This window comes from Microtus pennsylvanicus, chromosome 6, assembly GCF_037038515.1.
Source record: "Microtus pennsylvanicus isolate mMicPen1 chromosome 6, mMicPen1.hap1, whole genome shotgun sequence".
Taxonomy (NCBI): domain Eukaryota; kingdom Metazoa; phylum Chordata; class Mammalia; order Rodentia; family Cricetidae; genus Microtus; species Microtus pennsylvanicus.
In genome coordinates, this window is record NC_134584.1 from 107,616,579 (window position 1) to 107,639,777 (window position 23,199).

The following is a 23,199-nucleotide window of genomic DNA, read 5'->3' on the forward strand; positions in this document are numbered from 1 at the left end:
TGAACCCAGGTCCTCTGAAAGTTGCCAGTGCGTTTAACCACTGAATCATCCCTCCAGCCCAACATGGGAGGTGGCTCTCACCTTCCACTGTGTGAGTCCTAGGGGTGGAATTCAGATTCTTCACTCTTGGAGGTAAGAGCTTTTACAGGCTGAGCAATCTCAGGGACTTTCTAGACTTTTTAGACAACACTAAGCCAAGGGCAGAACCTAACGCACACAGACAAAGTAGGAGCGACTTGACCGCTAGGGGGCGCAGCACGCCAGGGGCCTTCAAGCAAACGCGGCGCCGGGGGCGGGGACAATCGAAGCCCCGCCCCTCTGTCTGTGGTGCCCTGTGATTGGAAGAGGAAGCCATTATTTAGTAGCGCCGTTGAGGTGGGCGGGAGAAGAGGGCCGGCCGAAGGTGACGCGGTGTTGGCGGAGGTGCGGGGCTCCGCGGCACTCCGGGCGGTGGATGGCGGTGGGATGGAGCCCGAGGGGAGCGGCGGCGGCGGGTCGGCCGGGCTCATGCAGCAGATCCTCAGCCTGAAGCTCGTGCCACGAGTGGGCAATGGGACCCTGTGCCCCAACTCCACTTCGCTCTGCTCCTTCCCAGGTACGCCCCGCCCCGCGCCTGCGCATTGCGCACCTGTCGCCGGCCGTCCTCTGGGCGAGGCTGAGGCAGCCTCGGAACCGCCACCCGGGTCCCTTGGGGCGACGCCTCTCCTGTTCTAGGGACTACCCCTAAACTGCCTTCGCGAGCCTGTCTGCTGACCCTGTCCTTTGACTCTGTCCTACCCCCATCTCCGCTCCTGCTTGTCTTTGCAGGAATCACTTGCTCAAACCTGTTGCGGGTTCTCCCACCCACATCTTGAAGAACTTAGACACAACTTCTGAATTGCTCTTACCTCCCACTTCGCCGCCTCCTGACAGGAGAGCTGTCAAAGTTACTTTTACACGGTGGAACTGCCAGAGTTCAGAAAGTTGTATTGATCACCTCCCCGGGGATCAATAATAAAGGCCTTCAGGGGACGGTATGATTATTTGCTTTGGATTTTTTTTCGGGGGTACGACAGAGGGGGGATTTGGGCGCCCCAGCAAAGCTGAAACTTGGGTTTTGTAAACCGTGAAGCTGGGCCAGAGACATCGTAAAGGAAGACGGGCGGGATTGCATGGCAAGCCAGGCACCTGTGATTTCTCATCCACTGGGCAGCGACTGCCAGGCGCCTCTCGGAGGACACCTGGGACCTGCCTGTGTAGTAACTGACAGAGTGCTTATCTGTTTTCGCGGCAGTTGAAGATGTTAGCTTGTGATCCTGCCTAAAATGAGAGTCCGGAAGCACAGATTATTTCCAAAAGTATTAATATCACACCTGACAGTGATTAAAAATAAATAAACAAAAATGCACACGAATCCCTTTCTGGAGACGCTTTCCAAAAGATGTAGAGTTCATACTCCCTGGGGACTAAATCAGTCTGTTTTTTATTCATTTTCTTATTTCTCTTCAACTATTTAGGAATTTTCCAAACCTGAGAAATTGGAACACAATATAACAAATACCCATAAGTTTATGTTCATTGGTAAAAGTCACACATTGCTCATTAGGCAGTTGTGAGACCCATGTAGTTGGGCAAGCCTACATGGCAGGCTACTGTAGATTATGGGGCCACAGTTGAATAGTTGGCTTGTGTTGATGAAAACTTCATTATGCAAAGCATGACTATTTTGGTTCTTGCTCTTTCTCTGTCACGCCTATGCCCATGTGTATGCACATCACATTTTAACTTCCTGAACTGCAGAAGTCATGACACTTTATAATTCGTCAGCTCAGAACTTCCGAAGCAGACGTGTGTTCTTTCATAGCCCCCAAATCACATTGCTTTTAAAATACTTACCACTGATAAAGGAATGTTAAACAGGCCTTATTTAAATTTCTCTTTGGGTGTGTGGTCATGAGGGCAAGTGCCCCCCCCCCGAGGTGAGAGGCAGGGTTACAGGTGAACTGGTTGTGTGCTGTCTGACCTGGGAGTCGAACTTGGGTCCTCTGGAAGAATGGCAATCACTCTGAACCCCTGAGCCATCTCTCCTTTGTTGTTGTTCATTGTGTTTTTGTTTTCATTTGGTGGAAGAAAGAGGCAATCCTTTCAGAAAGAAAAAGATAAATGGCCTAGTTGGCTGAGCAAAGGGCTATTAAAAGCTTTGCTAAGCCCAGGAGCTAATCTCTGCTGAGTGTGGTGCCTCAGTACTCTAACCCCAGCACTCGAGTCAGGAGCATCAGATGTTTGTGAGTTCAAAGTCAGCCTGGTCTACATAGCATGTTCTAGGCCAGCCAGGGCTACATAGACTTTGTCTTAAAAATAAATAAAAAAGAATCCCACATTGCATTTGATTGTCCCAACTCTTTAGTGTTGTTTACACCAGTGTTTATTTCAGCTTTTTGTTTGTTTTTTGTTTTGATACTAACCTGGAACTCCCTGGGAAAAGCAGCAACTGCTCTTTTTTCTTTTCTTTCTTTTCTTTTTCTTTTTTTCTGAGACAGGGTTTCTCTGTGTAACAGCCCTGGCCTTTCTAGAACTCGCTCTGTAGACCAGGCTGGCCTTAAACTCCTCTGCCTGTGCTGGGATTCAAGGCGTGTGCCGCAACCACCATCTGGAATAGCCACAACTGCTCTTTACTGCTGAGCCGTCCCTCCAGACTCCCTTCTGAAAATGTTAATCTGCAGTATGTATTTGAATTTCCTTCTGTTCTTCAGTGGATATGACACTGGAGAGTAAGTCCACCGAGACTCACTCCTGCATCAGGTGTCCAGTGTGGGCTCCAGGCTGGAGGCAAAAATATGTCTGAGGGTAAAGCCCTCAGTGATCACCATGTGCTGATCCCAGGGGCAATGCAGTACCCGCAGCCCTTGGCCTCAGGTTGGCCAGAGCTCAGCAGTAAACGTATCCGCTCCCTGCGGTGTCTCATTTTTATCTGGAATTCTGGTTATAATGGGCACTTGAAGCTGAACCCTAGTTTGAGACTCGAAAGACCTCACTAGGAATCTTACTCAGGGTCCCGAGGCTGCTTTCCTCTATTTTGGTCACACAGAAGAAAAGATTTCTCGTCATTTATGCCAACTCATGGCAGATCATGCCCTAAAATATCCTGTGGTTTCCCTGTACTAAAAAGCTTTGAATTGATTTTTTTCTTTTTTAAAAACCCGGCCTTTGCAACTTAGCCATTTAGGATTCTGCCCAATTCTCATCCTGACTTGCTTAGATTTCTTTTGTTGTCTCTTTGTGCTTGTTTGTTTGAGACAAGGTCTCATCATGCAGCTGGGGTTGCCAAGAGAACCTGAGTCTTCCTAGAGCTGAGGCTAGGGCCTGCTCCACCATGTCAGCCTTCCTAGAGCTGAGGTGAGGGCCTGCTCCACCGTGTCAGCCTTCCTAGAGCTGAGGTGAGGGCCTGCTCCACATGTCAGCCTTCCTAGAGCTGAGGCTAGGGCCTGCTCCACATGTCAGCCTTCCTAGAGCTGAGGCTAGGGCCTGCTCCACCATGTCAGCCTTCCTAGAGCTGAGGTGAGGGCCTGCTCCACCATGTCAGCCTTCCTAGAGCTGAGGTGAGGGCCTGCTCCACCGTGTCAGCCTTCCTAGAGCTGAGGTGAGGGCCTGCTCCACCATGTCAGCCTTCCTAGAGCTGAGGTGAGGGCCTGCTCCACCATGTCAGCCTTCCTAGAGCTGAGGTGAGGGTCTGCTCCACCATGTCAGCCTTCCTAGAGCTGAGGTGAGGGCCTGCTCCACCATGTCAGCCTTCCTAGAGCTGAGGTGAGGGCCTGCTCCACATGTCAGCCTTCCTAGAGCTGAGGTGAAGGCCTGCTCCACATGTCAGCCTTCCTAGAGCTGAGGTGAGGGCCTGCTCCACCATGTCAGCCTTCCTAGAGCTGAGGTGAGGGCCTGCTCCACCATGTCAGCCTTCCTAGAGCTGAGGCTAGGGCCTGCTCCACATGTCAGCCTTCCTAGAGCTGAGGCTAGGGCCTGCTCCACATGTCAGCCTTCCTAGAGCTGAGGCTAGGGCCTGCTCCACCATGTCAGCCTTCCTAGAGCTGAGGTGAGGGCTTGCTCCACCATGTCAGCCTTCCTAGAGCTGAGGCTAGGGCCTGCTCCACCATGTCAGCCTTCCTAGAGCTGAGGTGAGGGTCTGCTCCACCATGTCAGCCTTCCTAGAGCTGAGGTGAGGGCCTGCTCCACCATGTCAGCCTTCCTAGAGCTGAGGTGAGGGCCTGCTCCACCATGTCAGCCTTCCTAGAGCTGAGGTGAGGGTCTGCTCCACCATGTCAGCCTTCCTAGAGCTGAGGTGAGGGCCTGCTCCACCATGTCAGCCTTCCTAGAGCTGAGGTGAGGGCCTGCTCCACCATGTCAGCCTTCCTAGAGCTGAGGTGAGGGTCTGCTCCACCATGTCAGCCTTCCTAGAGCTGAGGTGAGGGTCTGCTCCACCATGTCAGCCTTCCTAGAGCTGAGGTGAGGGCCTGCTCCACCATGTCAGCCTTCCTAGAGCTGAGGTGAGGGCCTGCTCCACCATGTCAGCCTTCCTAGAGCTGAGGTGAGGGCCTGCTCCACCATGTCAGCCTTCCTAGAGCTGAGGTGAGGGCCTGCTCCACATGTCAGCCTTCCTAGAGCTGAGGCTAGGGTCTGCTCCACATGTCAGCCTTCCTAGAGCTGAGGTGAGGGCCTGCTCCACCATGTCAGCCTTCCTAGAGCTGAGGTGAGGGCCTGCTCCACCATGTCAGCCTTCCTAGAGCTGAGGCTAGGGCCTGCTCCACCATGTCAGCCTTCCTAGAGCTGAGGCTAGGGCCTGCTCCACCATGTCAGCCTTCCTAGAGCTGAGGTGAGGGCCTGCTCCACCATGTCAGCCTTCCTAGAGCTGAGGCTAGGGCCTGCTCCACCATGTCAGCCTTCCTAGAGCTGAGGCTAGGGCCTGCTCCACCATGTCAGCCTTCCTAGAGCTGAGGTGAGGGCCTGCTCCACCGTGTCAGCCTTCCTAGAGCTGAGGTGAGGGCCTGCTCCACCATGTCAGCCTTCCTAGAGCTGAGGCTAGGGCCTGCTCCACCATGTCAGCCTTCCTAGAGCTGAGGCTAGGGCCTGCTCCACCATGTCAGCCTTCCTAGAGCTGAGGTGAGGGCCTGCTCCACCATGTCAGCCTTCCTAGAGCTGAGGTGAGGGCCTGCTCCACCATGTCAGCCTTCCTAGAGCTGAGGTGAGGGCCTGCTCCACCATGTCAGCCTTCCTAGAGCTGAGGTGAGGGCCTGCTCCACCATGTCAGCCTTCCTAGAGCTGAGGTGAGGGCCTGCTCCACCATGTCAGCCTTCCTAGAGCTGAGGTGAGGGCCTGCTCCACCATGTCAGCCTTCCTAGAGCTGAGGTGAGGGCCTGCTCCACCGTGTCAGCCTTCCTAGAGCTGAGGTGAGGGTCTGCTCCACCATGTCAGCCTTCCTAGAGCTGAGGTGAGGGCCTGCTCCACATGTCAGCCTTCCTAGAGCTGAGGTGAGGGCCTGCTCCACCATGTCAGCCTTCCTAGAGCTGAGGCTAGGGCCTGCTCCACATGTCAGCCTTCCTAGAGCTGAGGTGAAGGCCTGCTCCACCATGTCAGCCTTCCTAGAGCTGAGGTGAGGGCCTGCTCCACCATGTCTGGCTTTTAGTTGTCGTTTGTCCCAATCAGGAATGACATTCGTTCTCTGAGGACAGGGAATTCACTAAAGTGATGTCAAATGGAGCAACACTGTTGTCACAGTTAAGAGTAGAGTCAGCTTGGAAGTCAGTTATTCATTCCCTGAACAGATATTTACTGATTGTTGTGTACTTGTTTATTTTTATTTTTAAGGTTTACTTTTCCTTATGTGATTGAAAATATGTGTATGGATATATATATATGTGGTCTGTGGGGGCCAGAAGAGGGCACTGAATCTCTGGGAGCTGGAGTTACAGGTGGTTGGTTGCCCAGTGTGGGTTTTGGAATGTGAACTCTGGTTCTCTGCAAGAATAGCTATAGGTCATAACCGCTGAGTCATCTCCAGCCTTCCTGTTGTACTGGGGTATCTGTAAGAAAAGGCCTGGACAGACAAAAGCCCCTCCCGTATGGGTCATTAGTTCCAGTGGAGAGACAGAGAAAAGTAAGGACACCATACCTGGTGATGAGGATGAGGCAGGATAAGGGGCAAAGTAAGTGGCTGAAGTGTGTCAAGGGATGGAGTGCTTTTTACATAAGGTGATCAGGGCCTGGTACGGTGGCACACACCTGTAAACATAGCTCTTGGATGGCTCGGTAGGACTGTTGTGCATTTGAGGCCAACCGTCCTGAGCTACATCCTAAATTCAAAGCTCTCCATGAGACTCTACTCTTCCATTGTCTGAAAGCGCTGTGTGTATGTATGTATGTAATTATGTACGAATGTATGTATTTTGCTCAAGATTGAACCTAGGGCTTTGATACCACCAGGAGCAGAGTAAATGCGGTGTGGGCATGGTGTCCTACTTGTAAACTTGGCATCTGGGAGGTGAAGAAGGGGATCTCCAGAACAAGTTGGCTAGCTAGACTATCGGAATTGGTGAGCTTTGCATTCAGGTGAGAGACTTTGCATCAAAGTATAAGGAGGGAGAGCAATCAAAGACATCCAATGGTAATCTCTGCCTCCACACATGTGCAGACACATGTACACGCACATGCCCCCATGTCCATACAGACAGAGGAACATATAAGGAGAAGGCCCTCCCCGATGTGACCCATCAGTCCTGGAGTCGCCAGCTTACAGAACTTGAGCCAAACAGCTTGTGTTCCAGCAGCAGAAAGCCAGCAATAGAGCTGCCAAGGAAAACACAGCTGATAATGCTCTGGCCTTGAAGTGAAGAAGATGTTCTAAGACAGGGCACCATTTCACAGTGTGTTGAGCCAGGGAATGAGAAGAACTTCGCATCGATCAATATATAGCTATTAAACAGTTGGTAAATCGAGGTGCAGTAGATTAAAAAGAAATCACTTAGTTTTTTTTTAAGTGTTTTATAGATCTAAGTTTGCTATAGCCTTTAAAATCATGTAATCATCCCATCTGAGAGTGTTTTTATAAACTACTCATTTAATGCCATAAAGCCTTCCTTCCTCCTCAAAGTGTTTTAAGTAGTAGTAAACATGGCCCTGCAGCAGCTAACACATAGTCTCAGGCTGTGACGGTTCCACAGACTAGACATTTAAACAGCCAGTTGTTTACTTGGTTCTGGAGGCTGCAGGTCAGATCTGGGTGCCAACCAGCGTCAGGTAAAGGTGAGAACTTCCTTCTTGCCTTTCAGAGAGCTGCCTTGTTACTGTGCCTTGGGGCTGGGGGCGGGAAAGTTGATCTTCTTCTCACAAGACAGTTAAAGGTAATGAACACTTTAATCCCAGGAGTCAGTAGGTAGAGGCTGGCGGATCTGTGGCTTCTACGCCAGCTTGGGCGACATAGTGGGACCCTGTCTCAAACAGCAAACCATAGTGCTGTCAGAGTTTGGTGTGAATTTGGGGTATTCTCACCTTGCTGGTGTTGGGCTATCCCCGGGTGGTTCCTTCTGTGTGTTCCTGGAGGCACATCCATGTCCATCCGTTTGTCCACCGTGGGCAGCAGCTGTCCTGCAGCCACCGCAGCCACCTCCTGCAGGCCCCGTGTTTCAGTGTTATAGTTTCAGAGGGATGGGAACCCAAAATGGTTTGACCTTTTTTTGTTTTATTTTGCTCTGCTTTGTTTTGGGACAGTATCTGTGGCCCAGGCTGACCTCGGACTCATAGTGATCCTTCTGCCTCGGCTGCCCAAGTGCTGGGGACTACGGGATGAGTTACTGTAAAAGCTTTGACACCTTTTGTAGCTGCAGATGGTCCCCAGACCAAACACTGTCAATTATTAGTTATCGTCTGCGGGCTCTGAACCCAGATGGGGCGTTTGTGAGGTTTTCTGAAGAATTATCCAGGGGGCTGGAGAGATGGCTCAGATGTTAAAAACATTGACTGCTCTTCCAGAGGACCCAAGATCAATTCCCCACACCCACATGGTAGTTCACAACCATCTGTAATTCCTGTTCCAAGGACTTCTGGCCCCCTTGGGTACCAGGCATGTCAAAGACATACATGTAGGCAGAGCACCCATACACATTAAAGAAATATTTAAAAAAATCACCTAGCCCCTAAAGTTGCAGGTTCAAGGTTTCAGAGACCACAGTCTGTGGTATGCTGGATGCAGTGTTTGGAGGCCTGTGGCGAGGCACCATGTCCTGATGGAGCAGAGCTGCTCACCCAGTGGCAGCCAAGAAGCAGGAGGAGGAAGGAGTCAGGGCAAGGGATAGTCAAGGGCCCACCCCTGGTGACCTACCTAGGACCTACCCCCTGCTTTCCACCATCTCCTGGACCAAGCCCTCAGTGTGTAAGCCTGAGAGGGGTACTTCATATGTAGGCCTCAGTTTCTCATGAGGTAGTCCCACCCACCTGAGTTTTTAATACCCTAATTAATAGAACATGGTAAAATTGCTATTTATTAACTTATTTTAAAGCAGTTTCAGTTTGTAGATATTTATTGGCTTGTGCTGACATAGTCAAAATATCATTTAGGATCTAATAGACTAGCTTGTCTTGCTTTCTTCCCCCTCTAGTTTGCGAGTAGATGCAGCTTGTTGGGTTGGTCGCCTTTATCTGTGAAGGGCCTACGGATTTCTCTCTTCTAAGCTCTGTAGACTACCGGTGTCTACCACTGATAACAGCCTTGTTTATGTTGTTGGAGAACTTTCATTGACTGCTCTTAGTGAGCAAGCTTGGCTTCAAAGAGGTTTGTGTCTATTAGCCCTACAGATGAGTTTAAACTAGCCCTCAGTAGAAACAGGAGATGCTGCGAGTGTAGCTTGTGAACCCTTCAAACCCCATCCGTGAAGCCTGGCCTGTAATACCTTCAGAGTTCAAGGCCAGCCTGAAATCCTGTCTCACTAAACCAAGGGACTGGAGAGGTGGCTCAGAAGTTAAGAGCAATTGTTGCTCTTGCAGAGGACCTAGGTTCAACTCCCAGCATCTACATGGTGGCTCACAACCACTCCAGTTCTAGGAGATACAATGCCCTCTTGTGGTCTCCATGGACACAAGCATGTACATGGTGCACATACAGACACGTATGGTGGCACACACCATTAATCCCAGCATCTACATGGTGGCTCACAACGACTACAGTTCTAGGAGTCCTCTTGTGGTCTCCATGGACACAAGCATGTACATGGTGCACATACAGACACGTATGGTGGCACACGTCTTTAATCCCAGCACTCTGGAGGCAGAGGCAGGCAGATTTCTGTGAGTTCAAAGCCAGCCTGGTCTACAAAAGCTAGTTCCAGGACAGACTCCAAAGCTTCAGAGAAAACCTGTCTTGAAAAACAAAAAACAAACACCAACAGCAAAACCACTAGAGAACAACTAAGTGCTGATGAGAATGGGAACAGAGGGCTCGGTGGCGTGGCTGGGCCTCACTGGGACAGTAGGTGACTCAGCTTCGCCTTTCTCTACCCTCACAGAGATGTGGTATGGTGTGTTCCTGTGGGCACTTGTGTCTTCTGTCTTCTTTCATGTCCCTGCTGGATTACTGGCCCTCTTCACCCTCAGACATCACAAATATGGTAGGTTCATGTCTGTAAGCATCCTGTTGATGGGCATCGTGGGACCAGTTACTGCTGGAATCTTGACAAGTATGTTAGACATTAAAATACCAGTCAAAAATTTGTAGTGTGTTTGGTCACCTCATTTTAGAAATATGGGAGGGGGTGGGGAGGGGGTGAGAATTTAGCTCAGTGGTAGAATGCTTGCCTACTGAACACAAAGCCCTGGGTTTGGTCTTTAGCACTGGGAGGGAAAAAAGTGTGTACTATGTGTGTGTTGCATGTGTGCACACACACACTGAATTCTAGAGAGTTATGTTAGCTTATTAATTATTCCTTTTTGGGTTTTGCTTTGTTTTTTGTTTTGTTTTGTTTTGTTTTGTTTTTTTGACTCTCAAGCCCCTTACCTGGCTCTTTGGCTTTTCAGGTCAGATTTGAAACTTTGTGAGGCAGGCCACTAGCAAAATAGAAATATCTGCAGAAGCAAAATATGCAGAAGCTTCAGCATCTTTTTGTTTCAATTTGACTTGACTCTTGCAGAATGGTTCCCTAATTGCTACACTCTTTTGGGTGTGGTTCCTTTAGGGATGGAGAATAAGTCTATTGATAAGAATTCTTGATTAGAAAGATAAGTTGAGGGCTAGGGATGCAAAGCTGAGTGGCAGAGGTGACTCAGTGTCTGAGGCCCTGGGTTTGACCCCAGCACCACACACCAAGGAAGGTCTGGTTTGTGGTTTTCAATCCTCCATGCACCCCCATGTGGCAAACTTTTCTTGCTGGACTATCTTTGGATTTCCAGCCCCCAAATATCAACACATAGGCTTATTATTAATTATGAAAGCTTGGCCATTAGCTTAGGCTTGTCCCACTAGCTCTTATAACTTAAATTAACCTGCTTTTATTAATCTACGTTCTGCCACGTGGCTTGGTTACCTCTGCTCTGTACCAAATGTCTGACCTCTTCAGTGTCTTCCTGCTTCTCACTGGCATCATCAGGTGTACCTAGGTTCCACCTCCTCTCTTTCCCTGGAAGTCCCACCTATCCTCTCCTGCCTAGCTATTGGCCATTTAGCTCTTTATTAAACCAATCAGAAAGCACCTTGACAAAGACATATCTTCACAGTGAACAAAAGGATTATCCCACAACATCCCCCACCCCCAGACTTCCTAATTAGAGACTGGAGTAACATGGAAATTACAATTATTTTTAAACCTTCTTTTTTTGTCTTTGTTTTGTCTCATGTCACTAACACAATTAGAGGGACCAAAATGATAAGCTTAAATCATTTTTAAATTCATACTTTCATAGAAACATATAAATTAAACATCATGAGTCTAAAAATTATATATTAATAGCCACAAATTGTATTTTGGTGTGGAATATATATGTATATATAATCATAAATGTATTTATAAAACATAGATTTCGGGGCTGGAGAGATGGCTCAGCGGTTAAGAGCATTGCCTGCTCTTCCAAAGGTCCTGAGTTCAATTCCCAGCAACCACATGGTGGCTCACAACCATCTGTAATGAGGTCTGGTGCCCTCTTCTGGCCTGCAAGCATACACACAGACAGAATATTGTATACATAATAAATAATAAATAAATACTTTAAAAAAAAATAAAACATAGATTTCTAATTGGTCACCTTATTTTCCCTGTGAATTTAAACGCTGAGCTTTGAGAAGAAATACCTGTTGGTTTCTTTCTTTCTTTCTTTCTTTCTTTCTTTCTTTTCCTTCCTTCCTTCCTTCCTTCCTTCCTTCCTTCCTTCCTTCCTTCCATCCTTCCTTTTCTTTCAGGTACCATAGCCGAGTTTCTCTTTGTTCTAACTGTTCACTTAATGCTGCAGTATCCACACCGAATTTCTGGTCCCTAGACTAGTCTCCTGTCAGTAAAGCAGGGATGCACTCCCCACCCCACATCCTTGAATGCTGATTAGATGAGATGTCTCCATGCATAGTCGATAGAGTACCTGGCACAGTAGTTGGCACACAGTAACTGAATATGTGCTCATTTCCCTCTTTAGGATTTGGGGAGTTTTCTTGTTTTTCCTTCCTATCCTCTGTAGTCTTTTCCTTTCTTCCCTCATCATCCATGTCTCCTGTGAAGACCCAGATCAAGTTCCTCAGGCTTCTCTTTTCCTTTTCAAGGAAGCTCAGTAACAGAGGCCCCATGAAAGTTTCGCTCTGAGACATTAATTTGCCACTGCAGGCAGAGTCAAATATCTCGCCCTGTTTGCTTGTTAAAACACATTTCTAATATCTCATGTCACAGTCTAAGAATGTATAGTCTTCCTTTCTTTTTGGGATGCTGAGAACGGAAGCCTTGTGCATGCTAAGCATATGCTTTATCATTGACCCACGCCCCCATCCTACCTGTAGACACTTGACTGAGTCAACTATGTTCTGTGAGTTCCTGTGAGTCTCAGGTGGATAGCTGGGTCGACACCTGTGTTTGTGCAGAATGTTAGATGGTGGGGGGTCTGGTCTACACAGGTGTTTGTGCAGAATGTTAGATGGGGGGGTGTCTGGGTCTACACAGGTGTTTGTGCAGAATGTTAGATGGTGGGGGTCTGGTCTACACAGGTGTTTGTGCAGAATGTTAGATGGGGGGGTCTGGTCTACACAGGTGTTTGTGCAGAATGTTAGATGGGGGGTCTGGTCTACACAGGTGTTTCTGTGCTCTCACTCTCCAGGACCTTGTAGTGACTGTAATAAGGAAAACAGTGACCCGGGAGACAGAAGGGACCCTGAGGTCTCTGCCCTGGTGCCCTTTGAATAGCTTTATGGCTCAGAGTCCTATTGCTTTCTCTCTCCTTTCTTTCTTCCTTGAATGGTGGAACCCTCAGTATAATAGCAAGTGGAGCTGAGGTTCCCTGTGGCCTGGAAACATTTTTTAAAATATTTATTTATTTATTATGTATACAATATTCTGTTTGTGTGTATGCCTGCAGGCCAGAAGAGGGCACCAGACCTCATTACAGATGGGTGTGAGCCACCATGTGGTTGCTGGGAATTGAACTCAGGACCTTTGGAAGAGCAGGCAGTGCTCTTAACCTCTGAGCCATCTCTCCAGCCCTGGAAACATTTCTTGATCTGTCTCAGTAGATTGCTATTTATTGCCAAGAACATAGTTGGTGCCCATTCAGTGATAGGCGTGGAGTTAGTTGGCACAGGAATGAAGAGAAATGTTGGCCCACAAGGGAATTGCTGCCTTGTCTTTCCCTCGACTGTCACTTCCAATCACTCAGTAAATATGAGAGCCTCAGTCTTAGGGAGTACAAATGTAAATGCTGACTGCAAACCACATAAAGAAAGTTAGTGTGTTCACCAGAAAGGACGGGGAACACAAACTTCTTCTTTAATTAAATGTAAAAAGTTTGTCTCCCAATAGTGAAATTTTTAAGTGTTATAGTTTTGTGATGTCATTAATCTCAGGTTTTGTTTTACTAATTAATTTTTTTCTCTTAACACAATTCCATTTGAACCAGGTGCAGCAATTGCTGGGGTTTACAGAGCTGCAGGAAAGGAGATGATCCCCTTCGAAGCCCTCACCCTGGGCACTGGACAGACATTCTGTGTAGTGGTGGTCTCTTTTTTACGGGTTTTAGCCACTCTATAGCATACGGCCTTTCCCTGTGATGGCACAGCTGCCTTTTATAGACTCCTTCAAAGGCAGAGACAGTGTCATGGTCTCTTCATTCCTCAAGTGGAAGCAACTTGGAGGCGCCAGAAGGTAAAGAACACCGCAGCTGTTTCCTTATTGTGAAGCTCCAGCCACTGAAGACCCCTGTGGACGGACTCCTCTCTTTCTCAGCCAAACCAAGCTCCTTGGCTTTCTCTTCTTGTGGCTGTTTAGGTTTTACATGCACACCTTTACCTAAGCCAACAATGCCTCAAGTTTGCATCTTTCGAACAGGAATTTGCATCATTATTTGCAAATATGCAACATTGCTGTTTCATAGAAACAGTGGACAATGCTGTTTAATTTTAAGGGAGTAGGCTGCACTCTACTAAAAGCGTATCGTCATGACAATAGGCCGAGTTTCCTGGGCTGAGTATCGCTCTGGGAACGAACTGGCTGAGTGTAACAGGAAGAAGACCTGAAGTCCAGTTCAAAGTAATGGCTTTGCTTCCACTGTCAAAAGTAGGTGACCACTGAGAATGTGACATTTTATGGATAACTATTTTTGACCTCTGATTATTTAATATATTTTAAGAGATGTGAACTTATCATTTGATCAAAATAAGCTAGCTAATTGAGATTTCTTATTTTTTTTAAAGATACAAAATATCTTTGTTACCCAGGCTGGCCCAAACTCCTGGGCTCAAGTGATCCTCCTGAGTAGCAGGGACAATAGCATCACTGTCACACCTAATTGAAGCTCTTTTTCCAAAGAATTTCCATGATGCCTTTACCTGTCACCTTTAATGCTATCCATTTTGTTTACTTTCTCTGGAGACATGTTCTTAAGTGGCTTGAGTTGGACTTGAGAACCAGGTTAAGATACTCTTTGGACATTCAGGCAAAATAAGACACTTACAGGATTCTGTTACAGTTTTCTTCCTGACTTTAGTTTATTTGATGACTCCAAAACTTGCAGCCGAAATGAGTTAGGGGCCATTGGTTCCTTTCATGTTTACCTAGCAGTGGTCCCTCAGCCCACTTTTGCAGTATTGGAGTATCAACTCCCAGAAAGTGCCTAAAACTTCCTCTTCATATACATCCCAGCTGGTCTTTTTATTTTTATTCAAGAGAATTTTTATCCTTAAAGAGACATAGTTTTAAACCTAATTTTAGCTGTTTAGTTTTTAACTCTACTGCCTATTCTTGTTTTTCATTAAAAAGGCCTATAAACTGTGACCTTCAGAAGGGAAAGGGGTGTAAATGTGTGCACCTTCCATCACTGTAACGGTTTTGTACAAAGTACAATGTTCTTGTTGTTACCCATTTTCAAAGTAGCTTCTGGTAATTAACTCTGACATTTTTAAAGGCAAATTTTCATTGAGAGATAAAGGCTGTCATCCTATGAGGACATAAATGTATCTTAAAGCAATATGCTTTTGGCTTCTGGTTAAAAATAGCCAGGAGAAGGCCAGCAAGATGGTTCAGCAGGTGAAGGTACTTACCTCTAACCTAAGTTTGATTCTCAGGACCCACATGGTGGAAGGAGAGAACCGACTCCTGCAAGTTGTCCTCTGACCTCTATATGTTGTTCACACACATAAATTGATACATGTAATTTAAAAGAATTTTTTTTAATAACTAAGAGGACGTCTGTGGGTGCCTGCACTTATGTGCACACACTCCCTGTCCCCCACGTGCACAGCATTTTAAAATGAGATAAACTAGCCAAGAGGGTCAGTTTACCCAGGAATGGCAAGGGGAAAGATGCAGGGATGGCCGCAAAAATAACCGGTTCTTTCCACTTGTTAAAACTGTAGTGACAGATCAGCTTTGGCAGACAATTAAAGTGCAAATAAATGGCTCTTAATATTCCCCAGAAATAAGAGCAAATTTTTCTTCCCAAAAAAGGTTTTCATTTTTGGTCTCAGGGGCTGTGAATTTGGAAAGCGTTCTTTCAGTTGGAGAAACTGGAGCGTGGTACCCTGCATTCTGGGAAATGACAGCATCGTCTATGGAAGGACGCCTTAGAGTCCTCACTAAACATTCTTGGGGATATAATTTCACACCCTAAGCACATAGATGAATCAGTGCTGAGCTGTTCCCCCTAAATAAATAATAACTTCTGAGCATATTCACCCATGATTAAAATGTTAGGTTATTTGTATTTACAACCAAGACACAAAAGTTAGAGGGTTTTGAAGGGTGTTTTTGCTTCCATCTGTTTCTTGTGTATATTTTATCTGCTCTCTAAAAAAGAAAACCAAAAAGCTTGAGCTGTAAAATGTATCTTCAAATAACCGAGTGTGTCCTCTAGCCCAGTGTGTATGAAGCACTCTTTGTGAATAAATGCATATAAACTATAGACTGAGCTTTGTGAAGGCTTGAAATGTTCTCAGGAAAGAACCGTTTGGATGATAAAGAATGCTTTCCACTTTGATCCCTTTTTGTCTTCTTCCTCTTGTCTCAAATGCAGATTTATTTGCATGGTTGTGTTAAACACATCTCCTTCTACAGTTTCTTCAGGTCTTGTCTCCCGGTCAGGGCTTTCTCGGACCCTGATTCCTGCAGTTAAGTTTCCACTTCTCACCTTCTCCTTTTCAGTTCTGAGATAGCGAGGCAACCCCCAACCAAAAAGCTCATCTTTTGGGGCTAAAAATTAAGTTCATGAACAAAAGTGTATTGATTGTTATGTGAGCAAGATGTACCTCTGAACTGTTAACTTCCTCTGGCGCAGGATGCTCCTCAGGAAATGCCAGGACTAGTGAGAAGCAGTTCGTGCAGATAAAGGCTTCCTTCCTGTGTCCTTTAGGTTTTTAAATTGTATGTTGGCTTTTGATTCCAGTGCCCTTCTGACTGCCCTAGTTTTTGTTAAGTTCTTGTGACACCGTAGGACACACTTACCTTCCCTAAGGAACTGACTGTTTCCTGGAATGTGAAGCCCTGGTGCCGTTAGTGGTCCATGTGCGGAAGGTTTCGGGACCTCGTGTTTCTCTCTTGTACACTATGTAAGGCTGGTTATGACCAAAATCAGCTCAACTTTTTATATTAGGTGATTGCACTTAACTGTTATAGTCCAAGTGATCAAATCTTTGTACGTTAGAAACTTATTTAAATTTTATTTTTCTACTGACATTTCTAATGCTAGCATAAATGTTTATCAATAAAGAATTACTTTAAATTCTTTGAGTTGGGATTGTGTTTTTTGTTTGTTTTTACATTTTATCTGAGGCAATGTCTTCCCACATCCAACTCTTCACTATAGGCTAGGCTGGCCTTGAACTTTTGGCAGTCTTCCCCCCACATGCTGGTATTACAGCTACAACTACCACACTCGCTCTGGAGTTGCCTTTTTCTTTTCTTTTTTTTAACCTCTTCTCCCACCCCACTTATTTATTTTTGGGCAGGGTCTCACTATGCAGCCATGACTGACCAGAAACTTGTTTAAGGCTATCCTGAAACTCAGATCTGTTTACCTCAGCCTCCCAAGTTCTGGGATTAAAGGCATGTGCCATCGTGACTGGATTCCATCCCCACCCCACCCCCCATTTTAAATTTGTTTATTAGTGGGAGCAAGGGCAGATGCTTGTCGTGGCGTTATTATCAGTAGAGGTTGAGGACAGTGTTCAGAAATCAGGTCTCTCCTTCATCCACGTGGGTCCTTGGGATCAAACTCCAGTCAGACTTGGTCACGGACCATTTTGCCAGCTCCTGGAATTACATTTCTACTGTAATCTTTTATAATAAAATTATGTATGTTTTAACTGTATTTGAATGTGGAAACTGGAAGATGAAGGGCAAAAGGTGCTGAAATTGGCAGGGATGATCCCTTAAATCATCGCCAATCTAAAATAAGGCAGAGTGCGATTGAGGAAAACATCCAGTACCAACCTGTAGTTCCACATATGCATGAGCACAGTCACACGCACACACAAACACACATGCACTTCTGTGCACTGGTGAGTATGCGTATACCACACACAGGTATACCTCCTCAGATAGGTATGCGACTCAGGCCAGTGATCTCAGTGCGCAGATGTAAATGGATACTGCCTGTTCGTTTCCGGGCCGCCAAGAACCCAATAATCACACAGAAAACTATATTAATTACAACATTGTTTGGCCTATTAGCTCAAGCTTCTTATTAACGTTTATATCTTAAATTAACCAATTTCTATTAATCTATGTATCACCACAAGGCTGTGGCCTACTGGTAGGTTCTGGTGTTTTTTTCTCTTGACAGCTACATGGTACCTCTTTGACTCTGCCCTCTCTCTCTCTCTCTCTCTCTTTCTGTTCTGATTTCCCACCCGGCTTTGCTCTGCTAAGCCATTGGTCAAAACAGCTTTATTCATCAACCAATAAAAGCAACACATACACAGAAGGACACCCCACATCACTCAGAGTCTGAGGCAAGAGTACTGTCACAAGTTTGAGGGTGAGTTTAGGCCATTCTGGGCTTCTTAAAAAAAGAATGGAAAATGAGAATCTCATAACTACTTGACACTATGCAGTAGTCTCATACTGGTTGGTAATTTTAGGTGGGAATCAGACCTTCATTCAGTGTTAGGAGAGATGAGGGAGCATTGCTGGTGAACTTTTTTGGAGCCTCCCCTCCATGATAGGCTACACGATTGGTCACAGGGGTGTTTATAATATCCAAGGACAATAAGGCCAAGAATAGTGAAATTCAAAAGACTATGTTTAAGGCTTTCTATTATCCTATTATTTTCAGATACGTCTGTTTTAGGGCCAGCAAGATGTCTCAGTGCATAAAGACACTTGCCACCAAGCCTGACGATTTGAGTTCAATCCCTGGGACCCACAAAGCAGAAGGAAAGAGCAGAGCCCTGTAGATTGACCTCTGATCCCTGCATGTTCATGATGCAAGCACCTGCAAGAGGGCACACACACAAAACAGAAAGTTTTAAAACAAAAGCCTGTTTAAGGAATCTTAGCCCTAAATGTAAGAACTAAAACTCTCCAGCCTTAGAAGGAATCCAACATAAGAGCCATGATCATGGCTTAGGCAGTTTTCTTAGAATACTCAGAACATTCAAGGAAGACACAATAATAGATAGACTAGACTTCATCAAAACTAAAAATTCATGTTCAAAAGGAATTAGCTGTGGGTTTTTTGCTCCCTCTCACCAGCGGCTGGGTTGGGGAGGGGAGGAGGGAATCATGATGAGTTTCCCAGGAAGCAGACTCCAGAGACCAGATGGAGCTGCAGATCTGGTTCAATGTGCATGTTCACTGGTATATATGCAAACATTACCAATCAGTTCAGGTCATATCAAATCGCTGTTCAATCAGTCCAAATAACATGCAATCCGTGGTGTGTGTGTGTGTTGGGGGGCAGTAAGTCCAGGCAGTGTGTCTGCAGACAAAGAGCAGGAAGCAGGCAACGCCCTGAGTTTTGGCGCCAAATAAGAGGGTCTGCAGTTAGTTGGGACTCCATCATGAGTCATCTGGTGTTCCAGACTCAGGTCCTGCTCAAACAGCCGCAGGAGGTGTTGGCGCGGCTCACACCATCTGTCCTTTAATGACACCATCTGAAAAGAGACTGACCCCTCAATTACCAAGAAGTGCAAAGAGGCCTCAGGAAGATTGGAGGAACTGTTCTCTAAACAGAGATATGGAAGACATACCCAGGATACTAAAAGTACTTATGCTGTCACTAAAACCAGTTGTAAAATGGGAGAAAATTCTGAGGAGACTTGGCGTGTGTGTGAGAGAGAGAGGGTTTCACTGTGTGTCCCTGGCTGGCCTGTAACTCACTGTGGGAGCCAGGACTGGCTTTCAACTCACAGAAATCTGTCTACCTCTGCTAGGGTTAAAGGCATGTACTACCACACCTGACTGAAAAGGCATTTTTTTTCAAAGAACATATACAATGACCAATAAGGACATGATATTTAACATCTTTTGTCATCAAGGAAATATAAATCAAGACTCTACAAGATGCCATTTCATAGTCTATAAAAAAGACAACATAGTGTGTTGGCAAGGATGTAGACAGAGAAATGAGTTCTCATATGCTGCTGTTGCTGCTGATACAGACAGGGCATCCCCTTGGAAAACAGTCTGGTAGTTCCCCAAAAGGAAAAACATTACATGAGGACACAATTCCGTTGAAAACACCCTGCTAAGGCAACCACTGTATATTCTGTTTATGTGAAATGTCCAGAAAGGCAAATCCACAGATACTGGGGATTGGGTGGAAAATGGGTGTAAGTACCTGAGTTCAAGGACAGCCAGAGCTACGAAGTGAGACCCTGTCTCAAAAAACAAACAACAAAAAAGCTCCCTTGAATGGTGTGCCTTGAAAGCTTTAATTATACCTTAACCAAGGGGCTGGTTGAGAAAGGCTGTGTTTGAGGCATGAAAACGAAGATATCTGTGGCTTTCAGGTTCACATTATGGTTTTTTTTCTTTCTTTCCTTTTTTTCTTTTTTCCTTTTGAGACAGGGTTTCTCTGTGTAGTCCTTGCTGTCCTGGAACTCACTCTAGCCTCCTGGTCTCAGATCAGCTTGCTTTTGTTTCCTCCGGAGTGCTGAGATGAAAGGCGTGCGCCATTGCGGGCACATTACGGTTTTCTGACCGGCACCTCACGAATCTACGAATTTTTCAAATTTTTATTCTTATGCGTACATACCTGCATGTGTGTATGTGTGTCTACCATGTGCCTGGTGTCTACTGAGGTCAGAACTCCAGTGTGGTTGTGAACTATCAGTGTATTACTGAGAACAGAGCCCAGGTCCTCTGCAAAAGCAGCAAATACTTTCTTAATCTTTGGGCCATCTCTCTAGTCCCCACAAATCCACACATTTAATTGCCCTTCCAACTTTCCCATTGCTTCATCATATACTATAGGTGTCAATTTAGCACTTTGTGCAGTGGCTTCACTCACAGATGAGCAGATTTCTTTTCTCTTTAGTTATTACCCGATTGTTGATTCATTAACACAGAACTCGCGGCCAACAACACTTATAACACAGGCCAGAACGCAACTAACTTAGGCAGATTTCCTCAGTAAGACACATCGCAGCCTTCTTGCGCTTAGAAAATTAGACAGCGTTTCAGTAGTATTCTTGGGAGCCATTTTAGGCTGTAAGCAAAATCATCCAGAAAAACCCAAAACGAAGAGGAGGTTGAGACGGCATTAAAATTACTAAAAGTCTCTCGCGGGAGAGTTGAACCAAGAAGGCGGAGCCTCAGTCTTGCTCAGAAGTCGCGGGGAACTTAGCACATTGTCGACTCTTAGTTTTTACTTGCTGCGCATTTACGGGAGTAACATTTTAATCACTGATTTGAGAGTTACAAAAAAAATTTACCTAGTAAGTGAATTTGAAAATAAATAGACACGTATAAAGTGAGACAACTGTATTTCCGCAAATAGGTCATGCTCCAGCAAGGATGCACGGTAGAGCTGAAGACTACAAGCCCCAGCATGCATCGCTCCCGGGAGGGTCCGGAATCCCATAAGGGCCCGTAGAGTTTAGGCCGGCCGACTACACCAGCCGGAAGTGTCGTATTTGACCACGTGGCACTGTCTGCGCCTGTGCGCACGCCTTTAGGGCTGCCCTGGCTGCTGGTCCAACGCCTCTATGGTCTCGCCCTAGAGCTTTGCTATTTGGGGGCAGTGGCCGCAATCGTGTGGGTAGCAGGCCCCAAGTGACAGCAGCATGGAGGAATTCGACTCCGAAGACTTCTCCACGTCGGACGAGGATGAGGACTACGTGCCGTCGGGTGAGCTATTCGGCTTGAAGCATGAGGAGGGTTGTTCCCACGCTTCACGCCTCACTCGAGGCTCTCCAGGTTCCCCAGGGCGTGGGCCTCGTGGCCTCGAGTTCCCCGGGGTGCGTGAGTCCGGCGTCCCCGTCTTCCAGGACCCTGGCCCACAGGCGACCTGGAACGCGCGTAGGTCGGTTCTGCACAGCTGCTCTCCTGGGCCTCCGCCCCCTCGGAGCGCGGGAACTGGCGCGTGAAGCTGGCAGGCTGTGCGCGTCGTCGCTCTGAAGCGTTCTGGAAGCGGACCCCGACATTGGAGGCTGTTTTTAGGGGGTTGCCAGCTCCCTCCTCGTCCGAGGCCGGGCTGTCTGCTTCTGGACTCCCACGGGATCGGCTTGTCAGAAACTTCATGTGATAATGGATCTTATCTCTTTGCAGTGATTAATCATTGCACTCTTTTAAGAACTTTTCAAAAGTTTTCTTTTTTTAAGATGAATCGTATATCATGTATACCATGTTTTTCGTGCATGTCTGTTTGTGCACCATGTGCATGCTTAGGGCCTTTAAAGGTCAGAAGAGGGCGTCCGGATCCTCTGGAAAGCATCAGGAGTTACAGGTGGTTGTGAGCTGCCGTGTGTGTGCTGGCAACCGCGTACCCTGGCCCCTCTTAGCCGTTGAGCCATCTCGCCAGCCCCTTATTATTATTTTTTGTGTATGTATGTCGATGTGTTCAGGTGCCAGAGAGGCCAGAAGGCGATGTGGGCGTCCCTGGGGCTGGAGTCAATCTCAGTTGTAAGCCACTCAACATGGATGCTAGGAACCAAAGTCAGGGCCTCCGGAAATGTAGCACACACTTTTTTGGAGGTGGGGGTGGGGCACGTTAAGAATCTCAACTCCTGCGAGGTCAAGACAGATCTTTTTAATTTATTCATTTATTTATGTGTATGAGTGTTTTGCCTCCATGGACATCTATCTGTGCTCCACGTGTCTTCAGAGGCTAGAAGATCTGGTGTCTTCAGAGGCTAGAAGAGGGCATTGGATCCCCTGGAAGTAGGGTGATGGACGATTGTGATCCATTGAACAGGTGATAGGACTCAAACTTAGATTCTTTGGAAAAGCAACCCGTACTTTTAACCACTAAGCCATCTTCCCAGTCCAAGGTATCTTAATACGAAAACATACCCCTTACTTATCTTGTACCTTGTCCTGGCTTAACCATTTCCTTAAAGGTATTTCTTCCGGTGTAGGTGAAAAGCAGCTATCGGGGTTGTGGATAAGAAGGCCTGCTCTGCAACACAAGGCCCTGAGTTCAGATCTCCAGCGCCCATGTAAAAGCTGGAGGTAGCTTGTTGGTGCCTCTAACTGTGGCATTTTGAGTATTGACAGGCACAATCCTGGGATCTCACTGGCGTAGTGAGCTTCTGGTTCAGTGAAAAACACTGTCTCAAAAAATAAGGTGTGGAAAGCTCCTAGAGAAAGATGCTGCACCTTCCCGCAGCCACAGTACACACACACACACCTCCGAGTCATTCTTTGTTTTTTGTTTTGTTTTATGAGACAGGGTCTCTCTCCGTAGCTTTGGAGCCTGTTCTGGAACTTGCTCTGTAGACCAGGCTGGCCTTGAACTCACAGAGATCTGCTTGCCTCTGCCTCCCAAGTGCTGGGATTAAAGGCGTGCGCCACCATCATCCGGACCTCCTAGTCATTCTTATTTATCCACGCAGTCACAGTTAAGTTGTGCCAGGTATGGTAGTATAAGCATATAATCCAGAAACTTGGGAGACTCTGAGGCAGGAGGATTGCTATAAGTTTGAAAATAGCCTGGCCAACCTTGTGAATTCCAGGCCAACCCAGACAATATAATAAGACCTTGTCCTGCGAGGAGAGAGGGAGTCTGGAAAAATGCCCCAGTTGGTAAAATGCTTGCCTTGCAAACATAAAGACCTGAATTCAGTTTCCAGAATCCCTGTGGTAAAAATGTCTGGTGTAAATGCTCGACACTTATGATACCACCAGTGCTGGGAAGGACAGGGGATGATGCCCTTCTGCAAGCCAATAACCTAATTTGTGAGCTTCAAAAGAGGTGGGCGGCTTTGTTAAGAGTGATGCATGAGTACCACAGGGGATGGGAGGATGCAGTAAAAATTCTAAGATTTCAGTTTTAAATTTCATGTATATGTCTGCATATATATGTACATGTGTGGGTTCCTGAGGAAGTCAGAAGAGAATGTCA

At 46.6% G+C, this 23,199-nt stretch overlaps 2 protein-coding genes across 4 annotated transcripts in view; both read left to right on the forward strand.

Annotated features, from left to right (window-relative positions):
* The first annotated feature begins 383 nt into the window (after nucleotides 1-383).
* Nucleotides 384-16,419, forward strand: Tmem170a (transmembrane protein 170A). 3 transcript variants are annotated; one of them, XM_075977280.1, is made up of 4 exons: nucleotides 463-595; nucleotides 808-1,013; nucleotides 9,525-9,695; nucleotides 13,099-16,407. In XM_075977280.1, exons 3-4 carry the CDS (start codon nucleotides 9,527-9,529, stop codon nucleotides 13,227-13,229), a joined length of 300 nt encoding a protein of 99 aa, XP_075833395.1. In that variant the 5' UTR covers nucleotides 463-595; nucleotides 808-1,013; nucleotides 9,525-9,526; the 3' UTR covers nucleotides 13,230-16,407. The 3 variants fall into 3 exon arrangements, with proteins under 3 accessions (XP_075833393.1, XP_075833394.1, XP_075833395.1); XM_075977278.1 differs by lacking the exon at nucleotides 808-1,013 and having other exon boundaries at nucleotides 384-595; nucleotides 13,099-16,419; XM_075977279.1 differs by lacking the exon at nucleotides 808-1,013 and having other exon boundaries at nucleotides 384-595; nucleotides 9,525-9,626.
* A 4,364-nt stretch (nucleotides 16,420-20,783) lies between these two features.
* Nucleotides 20,784-23,199, forward strand: part of Cfdp1 (craniofacial development protein 1) — an 80,818-nt gene continuing 78,402 nt past the window's right edge. The window contains exon 1 of the mRNA XM_075977281.1: nucleotides 20,784-20,984. Within this exon, the coding sequence (XP_075833396.1) occupies nucleotides 20,921-20,984 (64 nt within the window). The 5' untranslated portion in view covers nucleotides 20,784-20,920. The remainder of the gene's footprint in view (nucleotides 20,985-23,199) is intronic.